This window comes from Acinonyx jubatus, chromosome B2 (assembly GCF_027475565.1).
Source record: "Acinonyx jubatus isolate Ajub_Pintada_27869175 chromosome B2, VMU_Ajub_asm_v1.0, whole genome shotgun sequence".
In the NCBI taxonomy this organism is placed as follows: Eukaryota; Metazoa; Chordata; class Mammalia; order Carnivora; family Felidae; genus Acinonyx; species Acinonyx jubatus.
Genome location: NC_069385.1, coordinates 19,128,914 through 19,145,736, shown reverse-complemented (window position 1 = coordinate 19,145,736; position 16,823 = coordinate 19,128,914). Strand labels below are relative to the sequence as shown.

Genomic DNA, 16,823 nt, shown 5'->3' with positions numbered 1-16,823 from the left:
ATGACTGATAGGGAGACACAGTTGTGGAGCTGATTAGGAGTGGCAGGCTGACAGCTGGTGATGGACACGGCACTGTGGTTCGAGAGCATACCAGCCAAAATTCCAGGAGGGAGCCCTACAGAAAAGGATTTTGAGCGACCGGTTTCTCAAGGGTGACCTACAGCTAGTATATTCCTGATACATCAATGAGAAGTTAATTCATTACATGCAGTGGATGCCATGGGTCATTAACATTCTCTTTTAGACCTTCTGTTGAGAAGGCCTGGTTATCAGGATTGAAAATAGAAGCAGTGCATTCAAGACACTTAACCAATAGAAGCCCAGAGAGAATTTTTTGACAATTATATAAAGAAGGTAAAGGAAAAATTTTTAGGGATCAAGGGGACGTATGAGAGCGTCATATATGGTCAATGTTCATTCTTACTGTAGGTTAATTTTCATGAATTCACCTGGGTCTTACCTAATGCAATTAAAAAACCCACCTGTGATTATTCAATTAAATCACACATAAAAATGTTAGAATTTAAGATTTCATTATGTCACTAAGTAAAAAATGTATAGCACAGCAAGAAAGTAGTCTCCATTATGGTATTTATAATCCCACCTATGTATTTTACTTCCAGGGAACCTTTTATTATTTTATCAGGAGGTTTGTCCTATGATACTGTAGGAAGAAGACCCTGCTTAACAGTTATGCATGGGAAAAGTACTGCTGTGCTGGAAATGGACTATTCAATTGTGGATTTTCTTACGCTATGTGAAACACCATACCCAAATGGTAATAAGCTTTGCGTCTTTAAAACGTATTCTCTGTGGGTATCTGCTATTCAGAACAAAGACCTGTTTGTTTTCTAAATAGTTTCCTTATCCTAGTATGCTGTCACTCTTCTGGGGGAGAGATTCTGTCTTCATAACTTTCTAAGTTTTATTTCAGAAGTTAATTTTGTTTAATAAGCTTTATCTGTTTAATATGACATAGTAGTAGTTAGTGCTACCGAAGGATAAACAGAACTGCCCACATTAAGCAACATTTTAAAACTCTATAAAACACTAGTGTATTAATTGATCAAGGTTCTCCAGAGAAACAGAACTGATAGCACATAAGGAGAGGAGAGAGAAATAAGGAATTTATTTTAAGAAATTGGTTCACACAATGGAGGGTGATAAATCAAATTGATCAAGCACCATGGCAGGCTCAAAATCTGGGAGTTGATGTTGCTGTCTTGAGGCAGAATTGCTTCCTTTTTAGAAAGCCTGTCTTCTGTCTTCAGGCCTTCAACTGATTGGATGAATGCCACCCACATTATACCTGATAATCTCCTTTACTGGGAGTCTGCTGATTTAAACGTTTATCACATCTAAAAAATACCTTCCCAGCAACATCTAAATTGGTGTTTAACCAAACAAGTGGGCACCAAATCAGAGACTAGTGACACATAAAATTAACGGTTAACAGCTAGCGTGTATCCTTTCAAGAGGAATTTAAATCTGGATCTTTTTTGTTTCATTTGAAGCTAATTGAAATGTAAAGCTATAACACATTTTATAATTAACAAGTGCATACAAAATATCTAAGAAAGATTTATAATATTGTAGTGATACTCTACTGAGTTCCTATGAGAGACAAGAATAAGAATTGTTCTTATGGATATTCAGATTTAAATTTTGGGTTTGTTGCCCATGTCCTGCCTTGGATTTTGCAATACCATAGAAGTTACTGTGAACTTCTTGTTTTATTCGTCTTTACAAAATTGAAGTAATTTTGTATGAGTTATATAGATTTATCTCATTTAAAACCAAGTAGTCTTAAATTACATGAAGTGCAAGATCAGATTGTTACATACTTGAGAGAATGGAACAAAAATTTTTAAAAAAGCAAATGTGTATTATCTAATTTGCTGTCTTATTCCATATTTAAAACTGTTATTTATGCATTGTTTTCCTATTCCAGATTTTCAGGAACCATATGCTGTGGTGGTTCTTCTGGAAAAGGATTTAGTACTTATAGACCTTGCACAAAATGGGTAAGAATAAAATTTGGTGAGAGATTATTTTAGTATATGGTAGAAAAGACTCTTTTTAGCATAGGGTTGGCTATTTCTTTCTTTTTTTTTTTTTTGAAATCTCTATATTTATATCCATAATGTTGGCCTCTTTTAGAGTTTCAGACACACATTTCTAATTACCTGCCAGATTTCGCTAGTATGTTGCTCACACAGAATTTCTACTTTTTTAGTCAGAATTTCTTGAATTTCTGAAATTTCATATAATTCAACCTAATACTTGGACACTCTGGGGGCACACAAAATAATAAGTGCAGAATTCATCCCATCACAGTTTACCTCCAGATAAGCTCTGTGGCGTCCCCACCCACATGCACTCTCTGTGGCACTGTCATGAATACCGTTGTCAGAGTAATTTTACATGCAGCACCCAGCTTGTCACTCTCCTCTTTCAAGGGTCCCATACTCTACTGACTGAGCCAACCGGTGCCCTGTTATTCTCTTTAAACCACTATGATCTCTACTGTTTTATTATTTGAAAGCACCTTCTCAGCCTGCTTCTCCACACAGTAGGAATTTAGGATACCTTTCTGACTTGATTTCTCACTGTCTTCCTACAGGTGCCTTATTCCCTAGAAAAACTGTGTATTAAACAAACATCATACTTCAATGTCTTTTCTTATATAGTTCCCAATGGCTGCAAACTCCACCTGCTTCACTGCCATCAAAACTCCATATAACTTTCAAAGTCAGTCCTCTTTTCCTCATTCAACTTCCTCTTCTAGGGGCCCCTGGGTGGCTCAGTCGGTTGCGTGTCTGACTTCGGCTCAGGTCATGATCTCGTGGTTTGTGGGTTTGAGCCCATGTGGGCTCTGTGCTGACAGCTCAGAACCTGGAGCCTGCTTTGGATTCTGTGTCTCCCTCTTTTTCTGCCCCTCTCCTGCTTGTGCTCTTGCTCTCTCTCTTTCTCTCTCTCTCTCTCTCAAAATTAAATAAACATTTAAACTTTTTCTCCTCTCTCTTAACCAGGTATATCATACCTGGTGTATAAATTGCCACCATAGCTCCTTTGCAACTTTTTGTGGTATTTGCCATATTCTCCTTTTTCCAACATAGATGATAAATTCTTTGAATGCAAGAATATTACATTATTTATTTGTATCTCTTGAAATAGTCATGAAAATTTAATTGTGTTTACCCATTTAGGATCTCAGTGTTTCTCAATTATGGGCAATTTGCCCCCCCCCCCCAGAAGATACTTGATTGTATCTGTGTAAACATCTTTTCTAGATGATATTGGCATCTAGTGATGGACAGGGTTGCTGCTAAACATCCACAATGAACAGGACAGTCCCTTATAATAAAGAATTATCTGATCCAAAATGTGAATAGTACCTGGATTGGGAAACCCGGAAGTATAAGTCAACAGTATTATTTACCTTATTTTAAGGTACTACTAGATACGTATCAACTTAATATGTACTACCTGTAATGATCATTTTTTTTTTTCCTTTTTGAAAATTACAAGACTGTAGTGGAAAGGAATTTGAAAACAGTATTTCTAAAGGGCAGTCTTGGAATAACTTATTCTTAATATGATTTTATTTTTGGGGGCGCCTGGGGTGGCTCAGTCCGTTAGGCTCCCAACTTTGGCTTAGGTCATGATCTCATGGTCTGTGGGCTTGAGCTGTCAGCACAAAGCCTGGAGCCTGCTTCCGATTCTGTGTCTCCCTCTTTCTCTCTGCCCCTCCCTCGCTTATGCTCTGTCTCTGTCTCTCTCTCTCTCTCTCTCAAAAATAACATTAAAAAAATTTGTTTTAAATATGACTTTTTCATTAGCTAAGTTTTCAAATAGTGGGACTTTTTGCCTGTGGTCTATACTGATATGTATTTAAGTTAAAGAAAATATTGTCCAAATAACCTGTGACTAGGCATTTTATTTAGCAAACGTATCAGTTAAATGTATGGTAATAGTAGAGTCATTGTGCCTAAGGATTATAAAGTATGTTTATAAAGAGAAAAAAGTTACCTGCCATTTTTTTTAATTCATGTTTTTGTTTGAATTTTTCTTCTGTGTTTTTATGTGTGTTCGAGGAAGGAGTGATGACAGTTCACTTCATTTTGAAATCTAGAAAGGGCTTTTCTGAATTTATTCTTTTCTAATTTTTAAATTATTGTCAGTGGTAGACTGATGAATACATACAATTTTTGCAGATGAGCCACTCTAAACTTCTGAGACTTTTCAGGGCCAGTTGCTGGTTTTCCAGATATTTTTAAGTAACCATTCTCAAGGAATTCAAACCAGAAAAGAAATATCATTGTACATTTAGTTAGGATTTTACATTAAGATTTTTGAAAGCATTTTTTGCTTTATTTAATGAAATAATTTCCTATCTAGGAAACCTTTAAGGTAGACTTTTATTTAGATTATCACTAAAACAAGAGAGCATCTCTAGATTAAATATTGCACTAGGCATTACATTGATGGAGAAGAGAACTGAAAATTTGTGTTATTTGACATAAAAATGAGGAATCTGTTGATTGAGAACTTTACAGTTAAGAGCATAGTTTAAATTTGGCTTCTCCTTGCCGGCTGGCATGCCTTTGGCACATTACTCTAAGTTTTCGTTCCTCCATAAAATTTCTACATCGTAAGTGTGGTGTGAGAAGTAAAGAAGATAAATGTCTATATAAAGCACTTAGTCCAGTGTGTGCCACATGGTATGTATTTCCAGCTGCAGCTTTTCTCTTTACTAGTCTAACTGAGCAACTTGCATTATAGAAGATGTCATTTCTTACATATTTGCATAAATTAAATCTATTAAATCTCTGTGGCAGAATGTATGTAATTTCCAAAAATATGGAGAAGAGCACTGTATTCCAAAATTTAAAATATAAATTTAGATAATATGTTATATGGGCCTTCAGAGAATGTTATCTTTAATCAAATTTTAAATATTGTTTTTGTTCCAAAGATGTAAATAATTTTTAAAAGTTTTCATTGTTGTGTTAATTTTATTAAATACATAAATATTTTTCTTTTCCTATTGTTAAAGATATCCTATATTTGAAAATCCCTACCCTTTGAGTATACACGAATCCCCTGTCACATGTTGCGAATATTTTGCTGATTGTCCTGTGGACCTCATTCCTGCACTTTATTCTGTTGGAGCTAGACAGAAACGTCAAGGTTACAGCAAAAAGGTATTGAACATGAGTTTTAGTATTTAATGTTGCATTTCAGTATTTTATATTTATCACCTTGGAATATTTGATAACGTATACCTTTTCTAGAGAAAATATATAGAAAATCCTTTTTTGGAGCAAAATACGTTGTTTACTGTTATGATAGAAATATATATATGAAGATGCTTGAAAGTTGCTTTATACTATAATCTTTTCTTATAGGAATGGCCCATTAATGGAGGTAATTGGGGCTTAGGTGTTCAAAGTTACCCAGAAATAATTATTACAGGGTAAGTAAAAGCCTGTTTTCACCACTAAACCAATAATGGCTAAATACAAAGACAACATGGACGTTAATTAATTGGGCAGGTAGTGCTTTCCTTTATGCTGTAGCGTATTAAAAAATGGTATTGTCTGGAACCTGCCAACTTACCCTGAATTTTTTTACCTTTCCTCGTTTGGTGGCTAACTTTTCAAATAACAGTATACTTCATCGCTTCTCGGCCTTTTGGCTAAGATCATGTGCAAATAACAGTATACTTCAAAGAAAGAAAAAATGTAATATTTTTTCCTTTGTATCATCACAGTTTTAACTCATTTCCTTTTCATAGGCATGCTGATGGATCAGTTAAGTTCTGGGATGCTTCTGCAAGTAAGTATTTTGAATATTATTTGTTATATGTTTGTTATATAATCATTGCTTTTATATAACCTGTTTTATAATAATTGCATAATCAACATTTAGTATAAAATTTGGAAGCTATCGATTTAATAACTGATTTATCAAGTATATGAGTTTAGAATTCTTGATAGACGTAAGATATTTTTAAGGATACTGTCTAGTCAGTCAAGAAAAATTCTCAGCAGAAGTAATCAGATCCTTTCTTCAAAATTTCTTCAAACCTTCTCTTTTTAACTCAGAATTAGGAAAAGTGAGAATGTGTTTCAAATCAACAGAAATTTGTAGAATAATGCCTGATGCTCGGCTAACAGTAATTTGTATTTTCTTTGTGGAATATACATGTTGGTTACACAATAGCAAAAAAGGAAAGAATTCTTTGAATCATCAATGTTTGCAAAATATACATAGCGAGCAGTGAGACTCCAGTTAACTCAGGATATTTTGTGTTTCATCATATAGAAATATGAGATGTTCTAGCACCGTTTGTAGTGAAAGTAAGTAGAAAATCATTTTAGAAAGCAAAAATGTTCTTTATTTTCATTATATTTATACTTTTTTCTTTTCACAAAATATTTTTGTCATTGATTTTTTTTCAGGTTATCTAAATTCATCATCATGATGAGTTTTTTTGTTTTTGTTTTTAATGAATACAGGTACACCTTTCTTTTGGTCAATAGGTCCAATGAATGCATTATCTAAAAGAATAATAGAGAAATGTAGACCTGGGAATAAAAATATGGTTCGAATAAATATTGGCTATTTTCCTTAGATGAGTGATTAAATATTACTTTAGATTTGTTCTTTTTATATTAAAATATTTAACATATATTATCTTTTTTTCTAGTAACTCTGCAAGTATTATATAAACTAAAGACATCTAAAGTATTTGAAAAGTCAAGAAATAAAGATGACAGGCCAAACACAGATATTGTAGATGAAGATCCATATGCCATTCAGATCATCTCCTGGTGTCCGGAAAGTAGAATGCTGTGCATAGCTGGAGTTTCAGCTCATGTCATTATTTATAGATTCAGCAAACAAGAAGTGATTACAGAAGTCATTCCGGTAATAGTCTCTTAATTATTTTCAGTGTCAGATGTCTAACATTTAATTTTTTTTTAATTATTTAGGAGATTATTTGCAGTCGTTTTTTTCTAGAATTTTTAAAAACACTTAAGTGTTTACATTGCCATCTGTTTTTTGTGGAAAATATTGTATTTTAATCTATATCTTTTTAGTGAGCATTTAAATCCTTATGTATATTATGTGTTTCATTTAAGGAAAGTTAATATGAATATGAGCATACTCTAATTTGGTACTAACAGGCATGCTGTGAATTCTAAAATCATCGTGTGTTCTTGCACACACACACACACACACACACACACACAATCATTTTTGAAACGCTGAGTCAGAAACATTTTTTTTTTTCCTTTCCTAAATCTTTACCTTTAGAAATCGTGGCTAAATTTTTACCCTTACAACATGTGTCCACTGAAGTGTAATGAGTGTGAATCGTAATAAAGTGAATAATTATTAGTAGTAGGTGAACTGTCTTTCTTTTATAACAGATGCTTGAAGTTCGATTGTTATATGAGATAAGTGATGTGGAATCCCCCGAGGGTGAACAGGCACCACCTTTGCCGACACCTGTAGGGGGCGCCACTCCTCAGCCCATTCCTCCTCAGTCTCATCCTTCTACCAGTAGCAGTTCATCTGACGGACTTCGTGATAATGTCCCTTGTTTAAAGTAAGTTATAAAAAAATGCAGATGTTTTGGAAACTATTTTTTCGTTTAAGTAAATTATAAACATTATTAGAATAATATTTTCCTGTGATAGAGAAAAATGACATAACATTTCTTTCTTTGTTTTGCTGTGGTTAATCCAATTTCTTTTTCTGTGGCAACAAGAGGAATATGATTGAATTCTGTGATTTTGTCTTTGAAGTGCTAAGATTTGATCTGTAAACAATACTGGTAGGACAGCATGGATCTTTCCTGTGTATGCAGCTCAATCCTCCAAATCCTTGGATGTTTTCTAGTTTGGATTCATAGATGGATCAAATGTATATTTAAAAAAAATTTTTTTAATGCTGATTTATTTTTGAGAGAGAGAGACAGTATGAGTGGGGGAGGGGCAGAAAGTGAGGGAGACACAGAATCTGCAGTAGGCTCCAGGCTCTGGGCTGTCAGCACAGAGCCTGATGTGGGGCTTGAACTCAAGAACCGCGAGATCATGACCTGAGCCGAAGTCGGACGCTTAACCGACTGAGCCACCCAGGCACCCCTCAAATGTGTATTTAGAGTGCTTTCCACCACTCTGAAAATTCTGTTTTTTTGATATTTAGAGATTCAGTTTTTTTGTGATCATTTTCTTGTATTTCTGAATCTTGTCTAGCACAACAGTATCATTATTTAAATGCCTTTATTGTGGCATTCCAGATTTGAATACATTTTGCTTTTATATAGGAATAAATTAGATAAAACATTCTTTTCTTCTATCTAATTTATATTACTGAGTATTAACTTTTTCAAGGGTATGGGCCTTAAATATGGCAGAGAAATAAAACAATGAGGAAAGAGTTAAGACCACTGAAAAATTTTATGAAGACTATGATTAATTACATTTACAGAGAAGTCAGTTAGGGTAATGACTGTCGTTGTGGAAAATGTAAACAAAAATTCAGTGTAAGAGTTGAGCAAAAGCCCAGATTAGTAGATTCAAGGTAGAGATGGCTGCTGAGAGATAATTTGCGTCAGTTGAAAGAACCAGGTTTGTCCTGGTTTTGTTTTAGATCTGCCAGCGTCTCCTCGCTTCGTGAAGGAATTACTATGGAGAAGGTCTTGGTACCCAAAAATGCGCTCACCCCAAACATAGGGCAGATTTTTTTTATATCATCATCATTTAAAATGTATAGACTTTTTAAAAATTATAACTTTATGTGTTTATATAAATTTTAAATTATGTGTTTTGTGTTAACGATCCTCAAAAGGGATGATTTTGCTCCTCTGCACGCATTTGGCAATATCCGGAGACGTTATTACTTGTCACAACAGTAGAAACAGGGTGCTGTTGCATCTAGTGCATGCAGGCCAGGGGTGATGCTCAAGTGCGCAGAACAGTGCCCCCAACAAAGAACTTTCCAGCTCAGAAGGCTGCTGATGCCAGCAATGAGAGATGCTGATCTGATCGAAAACATACAAGCATCGAGGTTAAGCAACTGCATTTCTTAGAAAGGCCTCACGTTTTTTCTCTTTCTCACGTACATACATGCACACAATTCCTTTTTGCTGCGGTTCTGGCACATGTTTAACTAGAATGAGACTTGGAAATACAGAATTCTACATTCTTCCCTTTTACATTTTCAGTACTATTTTGCTTTAAACTTAAACTTGTAAAATTTCCATTAATGCCCTTCTGATTTCAATGTGTATTTCTCCAGCCTTTTATTAAATGTAAGTCTTATAAGCCTGTATAGTACAATTTGTCTTTGACGTTTATTTTGGTAACCTTTTTGGTGGCAGAGTTTTGAGATTTTTGTCTAAAATCGACATATTCACTAGTGCTTTTGGAGGCAATTTGAGTTATACCTCATTTTTTCTTTTTAATAGTTTTCTGGTAACTTCACGTTGTTTTAGTCCACAGTCCCAAAATTCGGTTTTTAAATGTCAGAGATCTAACTAAACTGATACTAAAATAACTAATACTGAGTTTCGTTTTGCTTTTTAAAGTTTATTTATTTTTGAGAAAGAGAGCATGAGAGAGAGAGAGAGAGAGAGAGTGTGTGTGTGAGACCCAAGCAGGCTCCACACTGTCAGCACAGAGCCCCAGGCAGGACTTGAACTCACAACTGTGAGATCATGACCCAAGCTGAAACCAAGAGTTGGACACTTAACCCACTGAGCTATCCTGAGCCTACTCAGGTGCCCCGAGTTTTTTGTTTGTCTTTTATACAAAATGTTTTTGTATGTACTTGTTCCTTTGAAGAATCATTTTAAAAGCTATTTGATTTATTCCCTTTACCAATAAAATTTATGTTTTTAGTATTTTAATTGTGCTTTTGCGGTTTATTTGTCAAAGCAGATAAACAATTGAAACTGCAAAGCCTCCAAACATTATTTTGACATTTAAAATACATTTGTACAAATTATGGAGCTTTTCACAAAGGTTCAACCCCTTGTCTTTAAAAAGTAAACCTTAACTTACATATATTAAAATCATTAAAATAACTTGCATGTAATCATTATAGACATAAAATGTTACACCCACCCATCCCCATTTTGCATTTTTTTCCCTCATTTTGAATTTTTTTGAAGTTTGTTTATTTTTGAGAGAGAGACAAAGCGTGAGTGGGGGAGGAGCAGAGAGAGAGGGAGACACGGAATCTGAAGCAGGCTCCAGGCTCTGAGCTGTCAGCACAGAGCCCAAAGTGGGGCTCAAACCCACGAACCGTGAGATCATGACCTGAGCTGAAGTTGGACGCTTAACCAACTGAGCCACCCAGGCACCCTTCATTTTGCATTTCTAAATCTAACCTATCCTGTCATTACTTGATCCAATTTCCAATTTTTTACCAATTAGGGATTTTGTAGCAGGCTTGCATGGCTTATTTTTGCTTAATAACTTTTTTTTTTTTTTGGGTCTCTTGTAAGTAATTTAAGAATTCCATGAATTCTGTGTGTCTTTATCATTGAAGTTTTAAATGTGCCCATATACGCACTTGTAATATTATCCGTGAATGCTTGCTCTGCTCTTGAGGTTCTAATTTAATGTGCATATTAAATATGCCGGCATGAGGTAATTAGGTTCGACTTCTTTGAAGCTTACCTAATTCATATAAGGAGAAAATAACACACTCAGAATCTTCTATTCAGAAAAATACTCTGTCTTCATTTCTATCTCGAGATGGACGGCTGCCACTGATTAGGGGGTACGTCCCTGGGAAAAGCCAGAACTTCTGCCTCGGCCAGCATACGGTTCCGAGTGTATTGCCTTACAGACTTTGCATAGGGAAAAGCAACTGTAACTTGGTTCATATTTGGAGGACCCTCAGTGATTCATGTTTACCCTAAAATTTGGCTAACACACCCTAAAGACCAGGGGTGATGGTCTTCTTCACTACAAGTATCAACTAAATGACTCAAAGGCATCCTTACCTCTGAGATTGGTATTAGGAGATTTAACATTGCGTAGTTTTCTTTCTGCCCTTCCTTCTTCCATGAGACTGTCCCTCCAAGGCAGAAGCCTCAAAAATTGCTGAAGTAACCAGGCTTTGCTTAACTTTCACAAGAGCAGTTATTGGAGGAGTCTTAGCAATCAAAAAATGTTCTCACCTTAAAGTCAAAGTAGATTTTTTTTAAATAGTAATCACCCACAAAAATAAATTACTCACATTAAAGAAAAAAAAATGTTATCTTCCAAATCCACTTGAAGTTTCCTGGTACGTGTATTAAAGGTATGGTATTTAAGTAACTGTGTGCCTTAGAAAGTCTCCGACTCATAAACCACTCCCTCACTCCCCCTGACATGTGTGTAACAAGTACTGTAAAAAATTTTGTATGAATTTACTCAATAAAGTGAGGCTTGGGAATACATTTGTTTTTTTACTAGTAGTTCACTTGAAAATCCTACCATCACCTCAAACTTACCGCATATTCCTGTAAAACTAGCTCTTCATTCTGACATTTTATTTTCTTTCTCTTTCTTTTCTTTTTCTTTCCTTCTCTCCTCTTCTTTCCTTCCTTCTTTCCTTCATGCCTTCCTTCCTTTCCTTAACTTACAATCACTCTGTATTCTTTTTCTCCCGTGATCTACCTCTGATGAACCTTCAGCTCATTCATTCATTCAGTAAATATTGAGTGCCTCTTCTGTGCTAGTGTTAAAAGTAACTGCAGGGTTTTTGCCTTCATGGAGTTTAGAAGCATTTTTCAATTCTTACTTCATAGTATGTTCCAAATCTACCTTTTTCTTACTGTTTTACTTCAGAATTACAGGTACTTCCTAATTGTTCTCCGATCCCACTTCATCTTGTAAATCTCCACCAAAATAATCTTCCCAAAGTATTTCCTATAAACCTTCATTTGGCTTTTAATTCCTTAAAATAATAAAAATATATTACATTTGTGTAATTTGACCATTGACAGCTCTTTCATAGCCACTCAAAATGTCTCCGTACTGTGATTAGGTAGTAATATTCCCACTTTTTAGATAAGAAGATAGTTGGAAAATGGCAGAGCCAGGACTTAAATGCTAGCTTTTCAAAAGCCCTCAGTTCTTTGTACCAATATCAGACTTTTGCAGTGAGGTGCTGAAGACCCTCTAACTTCTCACCCTGGCCTATCCTGCTGTACTGATTTCTCACTGTTACTACACACACTTCCACTGTGGACAAACTTCCACACTTGTTAATCTTTGACTAAGGGTTTCCTCCTTGTTTGCATATGTTTGCAAAAGCAATATATTTTGAACACCTATTCAGTAACTATTGGGGAAAGAGTCTGCAATCAAAACTCAAAGAGTACATTTTTTTTAATCATTAAAGTGTCATGCACACAAAAATAAATTTCTCACAATTTTTTTTTTTTTTACTCATTTAACTCATTTTGTTTTGGCCACTTTTAATTAAGCCATATATTTACAGCTTGATTTTATGTTTTTTTAAGTGTTTATTTATTTTGAGAGAGAGAAAGCACGCAAGGGAGGGGCAGAGAGAGAGAGGGAGAGAGAGAATCCCAAGCAGGTTCCCTGCTGTCAGTGCAGAGCTTGATTTAGGGCTTAATCCCACAAACTGTGAAATCATAACCTGAGCTGAAATCAAGAGTCAGACGCTTAACCAACTGTGCCACCCAGGTGCCCTATATATTTAAGTATACTTTTACTCCCCCCCCCCCCATTTTTTTAGGCACTTTTCTAACTTCCATTTTTTTTTTCCTAACTGGATTTTTTCCCCCTCTTGTTAATTCTTGGGCTTCTCGTTCTCCTCATTCTTCTCCCCATTTCTCCTTCCCCTTCCTACTCATTCTCGTTTTCTCCCTCCCCACTTCTAAGCCCTGCATTTATAATGGGAACTTAGATATGATTTCTTATTTTTGTTTTCACATACGGGTTTTGTTTCTAACCACATTAAATGCCTCTAGAGAACAGGATTCGTTTGTTTGTTTTTTTCATGTGTTTAGTACAATTTCATATATAAAGTTATGTTTTGTACAGTTATTTATGCATGACTTTATAGCTACATGAGCTAATAAGATCCTTGAAGATGGGTTAAAAGGTAATATATTATCCTTTATTACAGAGTTAAAAATTCACCACTTAAACAGTCTCCAGGTTATCAGACAGAACTAGTTATTCAGTTGGTGTGGGTGAGTGGAGAACCACCACAACAAATAACCAGCCTGGCAGTCAATTCTTCCTATGGACTGTGAGTATAATTTATGTGTTTCTCATACATTCTTTTATTTTCAAAAATAGAAAAGATGATCTTCATTATAGCACCAATTAAAAAGTTGTATAACTTTAATTTCAGATCAAATTCAGCATTTGTTTGGAATATAATTCTGTTTCAGATAATTTACTCTGAGTATGCTTATACTGCTTCCTAATGAATTGGGATAAAGGTTTGAAGTCAATATACCATCTCCTGGCTCTACTCTCAGAAGTGATTCCCTTATTAATACTCAGTATAATGGAGTTCTAACAACATGAACTCAGAAGACTTTGTGCTAAGCTGATTCTGTAAATGTTGAATCAAACCTATATAATGTCTTCTTGCTACTTTCAAAGTTCACTTGTATAAATTGTAAAAGCATAGTAATAGTTTATTGAAGTATTTATACTGCAGGTGTATTATCAATTCATGCCTTCAAGTATTTAGTATTAATTAGACTTACTTTTTACTATAATTTGGTAGACTCATAGACTATTTTTGTTTTTTTAAAAATCAGCACTGTGGTATCAGAGAAGCCACACACTCACTGTGCAGTCCCAGGGCTATTTACTGGTATGTGGGTCTCCTTGATGTAGTCCTAGGGACTCATTGATCTTTCTTCTTCCTCCTCTGTCATCACTCAGTCTCTTGCGGATGTATACCTAGCTAAAATTGGCTGTAGTCTGAGCTGGTTTTCTCTCATGTCTTTGGTTTGCTGCCCCACAATATGAGAACACAAACCTCTGCTTGTTAATATTTCACTGCCCACAACCATAAAGGAAGGAGGGAATAAGAAAAATAACGAGTAGGAAGTTTTAAAGGAAGTTGCACATCAGTTGATCACAGGCTCGTTGGGCTCACAGTTAACATTGCATTTAGCCCTTTTTTGTATATTTTTGACATTTGAACTACTTGCCAAGATAATTTACTATGCAATCCATATTTAGAACTTCTTTTTTATTTATTTATTTTTTGGGGGGACAGAGGGAGACAGAGCATGAACGGGGGAGGGGCAGAGAGAGAGGGAGACACAGAATCGGAAACAGGCTCCAGGCTCTGAGCCATCAGCCCAGAGCCTGACGCGGGGCTCGAGCTCCCGGACCGCAAGATCGTGAGCTGGCTGAAGTCGGACGCTTAACCGACTGCGCCACCCAGGCGCCCCTAAAACTTCAACTGAAAAACCTGATCATCTGGCCCATGTCTCCATTCCTCCTTAACAGTCGTCAGCAGAAATGGAGTTGAAGCTTTTTCTCTTTAGATGGGTCATACACTCTCCAGTTCACTCCAGCCCTTGTCTGGCCCGTTCGTATTACTTACAAAGCCCCTCCCTATATACATTTCAGTTTTCAACTCCTGGTTTAAGACATCTAAAAAGAGTAAAATTTCTTTATTCATAATTGTTTGGTTTGTAGCTCCTGACTTATAATTGGGAAGGTATTTGGAATACTCCAAAGGGAGACCTCCAAGATTTAATGCTTTCTAGTTTTATTCTTGACTGTAGGGATTACCACAACTTCTGAGCTGCTCAAAATGCCCTTAAGTCAAAAAAAAAAAAAAAAAAAAAAAAAAATACATGTCACATTTCCTAGGATAGGGATTTATGACTATGATCATGTTTCACTTCCTATGCCAACTTCTTTTTTTAATGATATTGATTTGTAATCATTAATGTCTGCAGAAGATCTGTACAGTTCCATGAGAAGGCATACGTAATGTGTAACCTGTGTTTCCATGCCTCTGATAGTCTGCAGTTTCAGAGAGGAATTTTGTGAAAAACCCATCCTTCTTCTTTTTCAGCCTTCAAGACTACAAGTACGTATCCTTATACTTGTTTATGCTAAAGTATTTGCTCTTTTCCTATTCCCAGGGTAGTTTTTGGCAATTGTAATGGCATTGCTATGGTAGACTACCTCCAGAAAGCAGTACTCCTCAACCTGGGCACTATTGAATTATATGGCTCCAATGATCCTTATCGGAGAGAACCCCGGTCTCCTCGTAAATCTCGACAACCTTCAGGAGGTATAAAGAAAAAGTCCTGAGTTTTAGGATTTCTATAAATACTAAAGCTACTTCTGTGAATATAACTACTTCAGTGAGATAAATAGCTTGTCTGATTTAGTCTATATATATAAACTGTCAAAAACTAGTAAAAGTTTAGAGCCTTCTTTGTTTTGTATTATTATTAGATTTTGCTTTTGTTTTAGGATTTTAATTAATGTTGGAAAAGAACCACAGTGGCAAGCTTCTTCAGCTAAATTATGAGATGAAAATTTGTCTCATTATTGTGAAACAAAAGTTAATTTCAAAGTTTTGCCCCTTTTATTACTTGGTATTGTGAGACCAAAAATTCATTGTTCCAACTATTTAATTCAGAGGGAGCATTTCCTATGTGAAAAAAATGTAAATGCAAAAGTGAATGTGAATTCTATGAAAATACAGTGTTTTAGGTAGCCGTGATTCAATGCAAACCCAAACCCATTAAGAATTCTCTTTGTAGGACTCTTTTGTGTTTTCTGCCTAAGTAGTCTAATTTTAAATGTTTTCATATGTCTGGTTGGTTATCTATACCAGTACTCCTCACCCCCCCCCACTTTTTTTTACCCCCATAGTATTGGATCTCTGGCACTTGGGGTATATTAGTGAGGCCTGCAGCAATTACTGGCCTACAGGTTCCAGTCTCCTCAGGACCTGTTCCACTGGGCCAGGGATTAAGGGGAGCCGTATCTCTGGCTGACTTAGCCCGTTTGCAGAATGCCAGTGTGCAGTGGAACACTGAGAAGCTCACGTATATACTTATAACTCAGCCTCTCTGAATTAAAATTCTCCCTCAGATTCATTTCTCATTTGCTCTCATGACATAATTAGCTAGTGCTACCTTTATCACAGTTCATGACAGAAGAAGAAAAAGGTGGTGGGATATAGACCTTACTGTCACTTTAGCTTGATGGTTGAACTTTCTTTTCCATTTTTGTTTTTGTGTGTGATCATTTTGTCTCGCGTTATCTTCAGCAGAAATTTTCCCAACCATACCATTCTAGTATCTTTGTCTCCTTTTTTTTTTTCTTTTTCGCTTTTCATTGCTTCACTAAGGTGGGCTGATTGTGACTTCTTGCATGTGCGGCCTTTCTAGCTTATATTCTGAATCTGTGAAAAAACTACGTTCTTCCTTAAGTAAGTTATTTATTCCATATCAGTTAAGTCACAGCATGTTTGTTTGTTGTATGTAAAATCATTTTTTCTCATTTATTTTTAAAAGAGCTTTTAACAGCATTATATTTCTAAATTACATATCGAAATGTTTGTCCTCGTTACTTGAATTCATCTATAATATGTATGTGAAAATAGCCATTGAAATGTTTGCATCCGAATCCAGTTTTTTTAATAAAGCAAAAGAAACTAATATTTAGTTTAGACTAATATATATTTATAATGTTAGAAAGTTAAAACATTGTCATGGTAGAGAAGACAAGTACTTTTGGCAGTTTTACCACAGAGCAAGTAAAAACTTGCTCCTAAAATTCATT

At 35.4% G+C, this 16,823-nt stretch overlaps 1 protein-coding gene across 8 annotated transcripts in view; it reads left to right on the top strand.

Moving 5' to 3' along the window:
• The window catches only part of STXBP5 (syntaxin binding protein 5), a 163,808-nt gene that overhangs the window by 87,704 nt on the left and 59,281 nt on the right, over positions 1–16,823 (top strand). For all 8 annotated transcript variants that reach the window (XM_053222128.1, XM_053222127.1, XM_053222125.1 and 5 more), the window contains exons 10-18: positions 624–778; positions 1,952–2,024; positions 5,060–5,207; positions 5,412–5,479; positions 5,801–5,841; positions 6,716–6,936; positions 7,443–7,621; positions 13,168–13,293; positions 15,167–15,318. In XM_053222128.1, coding sequence (XP_053078103.1) covers positions 624–778; positions 1,952–2,024; positions 5,060–5,207; positions 5,412–5,479; positions 5,801–5,841; positions 6,716–6,936; positions 7,443–7,621; positions 13,168–13,293; positions 15,167–15,318 — 1,163 coding nt within the window. The remainder of the gene's footprint in view (positions 1–623; positions 779–1,951; positions 2,025–5,059; positions 5,208–5,411; positions 5,480–5,800; positions 5,842–6,715; positions 6,937–7,442; positions 7,622–13,167; positions 13,294–15,166; positions 15,319–16,823) is intronic.